Here is a 3086-nt window from a genome sequence, read left to right as displayed (position 1 = left end):
TATTAATTGTGTTGTTAAGCACAAATTTCATATGGATAGGTAGACAATAAATGCTGACTTTTGGGTCGTGATCCTGTCTATGGATGTTCAGAACTGATTATCTCCTGGTTTCTGATTCATAATTCTATCGCTACTTTAGGTTACTTTTCCTAAGTAGTAAACTCCGTTTCTTAGGATTTCTTTTCACTCTTAAAGTTCAATGCAGTCATATAGGGTTGGTACTAGAATGATAGGAAATCGACAAGAAGATACTTGAAGAGTTTATATTGGAAGAACTTCCAAACATGTTTGAAACAATAAAGATAAAAAATTGATAAATGTATTGTTACAACCAGTGGGTATTTGAAGGTAACTGATCTGATGAGGCAAGATTAAGCCTAATAATTAGGCATTAATTCCATCGATTTATTCTACAATCACTTCTTTGTAACATTCATCATGTTTTATAAACAAAGATGGATAGTGGCTAGCAGTCGAATCTACAATGCGTGTTTCGTTCCATTTGGGATTCGTCAGCTGGATCTACTTGCATCTTAGAGTTGAGGTGGACAAGGGACCAATAGCGTTGCTAGACTGCTCATACCAGTTGAACGTCATTGATTGGCACAGTATTGAGATTAGAAAAGTCGTATTTCGTTTGGTGGATAATTCACGTGATAAAAAGCCGAACATAAGACCACAACAAATTGGCATACGGCCTTCTTTTATAAACTCATCACATCTGTCTATCCCAATTATCATAAACTTTCGGTTAACCATTAAACTATTCGTATTTTGTTGCCAGTCTATAATTTACAGTTTCCCCTATTCACAACCATTTTGGATTTGTTCTTATATAATTGTTATTTTCTATTTTATGGTGTGATTTGGTCGGTTATTTCGGTATATAAACTACGTTTGTTTGAAATAAAATATGGTAAATGCTGTCAGGGCAGAGAGGGAGAGTTGTTAGAGAATCCTGGACCAGTAGGAACCTAGGTGTCAACTCAAGGTTAATAGTGCTGGTCAGACATGTATTTGGTCGACTAACTAATAGTCACTCAGTCATAGAGTAAATAATTGATGCTAAATAGACCAAATCTGAGTTGGGATTCTGATTAGTTGCTTTTCACTTAATGTTGGTCAGTGGTCACAAGATATGAAAGCTTCCGTTTGACTCAGTTGTTATGGTACCGTTTTCTTTTCTGAACTTGTTGCTAGGTAATTACGTGCCTATTACTCAGATTATCTACCTTAAATGCACATATTGTAATCTTTCAAATATGTGTTGTGCCCCAGTAATTCATGTACTCAATCATAATATTTTTTATAGTCATATGTACAGGGGCCAAATTGACTGTCTTTATCTTCGTCTTCCTAATGGGGTTCATGTAAAACAACCTTCACGTAGCCAATGGGCGTTCGCATATCGGTCCATTTAGTCGAGATTTTACCCTTAGCACCCAGCGAGGTCAAACCAATTACACCAAAGACACGGTAATATCATAAACAATCATTAAGAGTCATTCAAAAAGGCTTGTTGAGATGTTTGAGTTTCATTGAAATCATTAACCGATCGAAATTGGACCACTATTAAAAACCTAAGAGCACTGGAAACTTGTCCCATCCTTGTACGTAACTCCCCAACAGTGCCCATCCAAGACCCCTCACTCGAGAATTGAACCCAGGAACTTTGGTCTCGTACGTGAACGCCTAGCCTCCAGACCACTGAGTTGGTATCCAACGTTTTTAATGTCTAACGTTTATCAATCTAATATTAGTCTAACTTAGATCAGAAGGGGTTTTGTGGAGATTTAGTATTTTCATAGTTGAAAGCGTGAGTCAATTGAAGCTGGACCACCATGGAAAACCTGGAAGCATTGGACGGCTGTTTCGTTCTATCATGAGACTCCTCAGTGGCAGTGCGCATCCACAATCCGCCTCGCGAACGAGATTCGAACCCAGAACCTACCAGTCTCAGTTCATGATTTCAATGGAAATCATGGAGAATGTCGAACTCTTAAATTAATCGGTTAACAGTACGATAGAAAAAGTATAATAAAACATTAATTAGATTTATTAAAATGGTACTAATAACAGCTAATGAAATTATCGTTTATCCGATCAATTCATCATTCCACTACACATAGATAGATAATGACAGGAAAGCCATATATAACTATGGTTTATTAACATGTATCCCGTGATGCTTTAATGTGTTGAACCAGCTTTATCAATTGTTTGCAAACGTGGACTATTTACACCACTATTTAAATTCGGTGTAGTTTGTGGACGTTTTGGTGAATTCATTGGTGTTTTACTCAATTCTGATAAACCACTAGTGATAATAGATCCTGGAGCTGGTAGATCACCTGGTTTCCCAGTTAAATTAAATAATCTTGGTGGATTTGGTCTTGGAGGTGGTAAAACTTTTTTACTCACTGATTTGGTATTATCTATTTGCTCTATATTCTTCTTCATAGGAATAATGGATAGTTGTGGTGATTTTGTTGTTGTTGTTTTTGCTGTTGATGTACTGCTAACAGTTTCAGTGACTAGTTTTGTTTTCCAATTATCATTATCATCTTGCTTTATAGATGGGATTGTTGAAATTGAACTAGTATGATATGGGAATATGATATTTGTTTTATCTGGCCTTAAGAAAACCTAGAAAAGAATTGTTTACCGGAATATAATACATATCATGAACATGAAACAAGTAAATTGTATGAAATCGCTTAACAATTAAGAAACAATATTCAACATAAATTCATTTAGTATTGTTTGTTTGAATCTTCCCATTGATGTTTTAGGATTGCAACTAGTCAGTCTCTAATTGGCATATGTGCATACTGTGCGTATTACCTCAATATAGCCTTAATTCACAAGCATTGTAAGCAAAGATGGATAGTGGCTAGCAGTGGAATCCAGGACGCGCGTTTCGTCCTATTTGGGACTCGTCAGCTGGATGTACCTGCATCTCAGAGTTGATGTTCACTCTGGGACCCAATCGCACAAGCAAATGGCTATCAGGACTCAGTAGTTAAATGGATAACGCAGTCGCGTTTGAGGCGAAAGGTACTGGGTTCGAGTCACAGAGTGAACAT

General features: G+C 36.7%; 1 protein-coding gene across 1 annotated transcript in view; it reads right to left on the bottom strand.

Annotated features, from left to right (window-relative positions):
* Window positions 1-2079: 2079 nt before the first annotated feature.
* Smp_125130 (hypothetical protein) overlaps window positions 2080-3086 on the bottom strand; it is a gene marked incomplete at its 5' end in the record, with an annotated part of 36026 nt that continues 35019 nt past the window's right edge. Inside the window, one exon of the mRNA XM_018799364.1 lies at window positions 2080-2635. Coding sequence (XP_018646613.1) covers window positions 2191-2635 — 445 coding nt within the window. The 3' untranslated portion in view covers window positions 2080-2190. The remainder of the gene's footprint in view (window positions 2636-3086) is intronic.

This window comes from Schistosoma mansoni (assembly GCF_000237925.1).
Source record: "Schistosoma mansoni, WGS project CABG00000000 data, supercontig 0148, strain Puerto Rico, whole genome shotgun sequence".
Lineage (NCBI taxonomy): Eukaryota > Metazoa > Platyhelminthes > Trematoda > Strigeidida > Schistosomatidae > Schistosoma > Schistosoma mansoni.
This window is presented reverse-complemented; position numbering and strand designations above follow the sequence as displayed.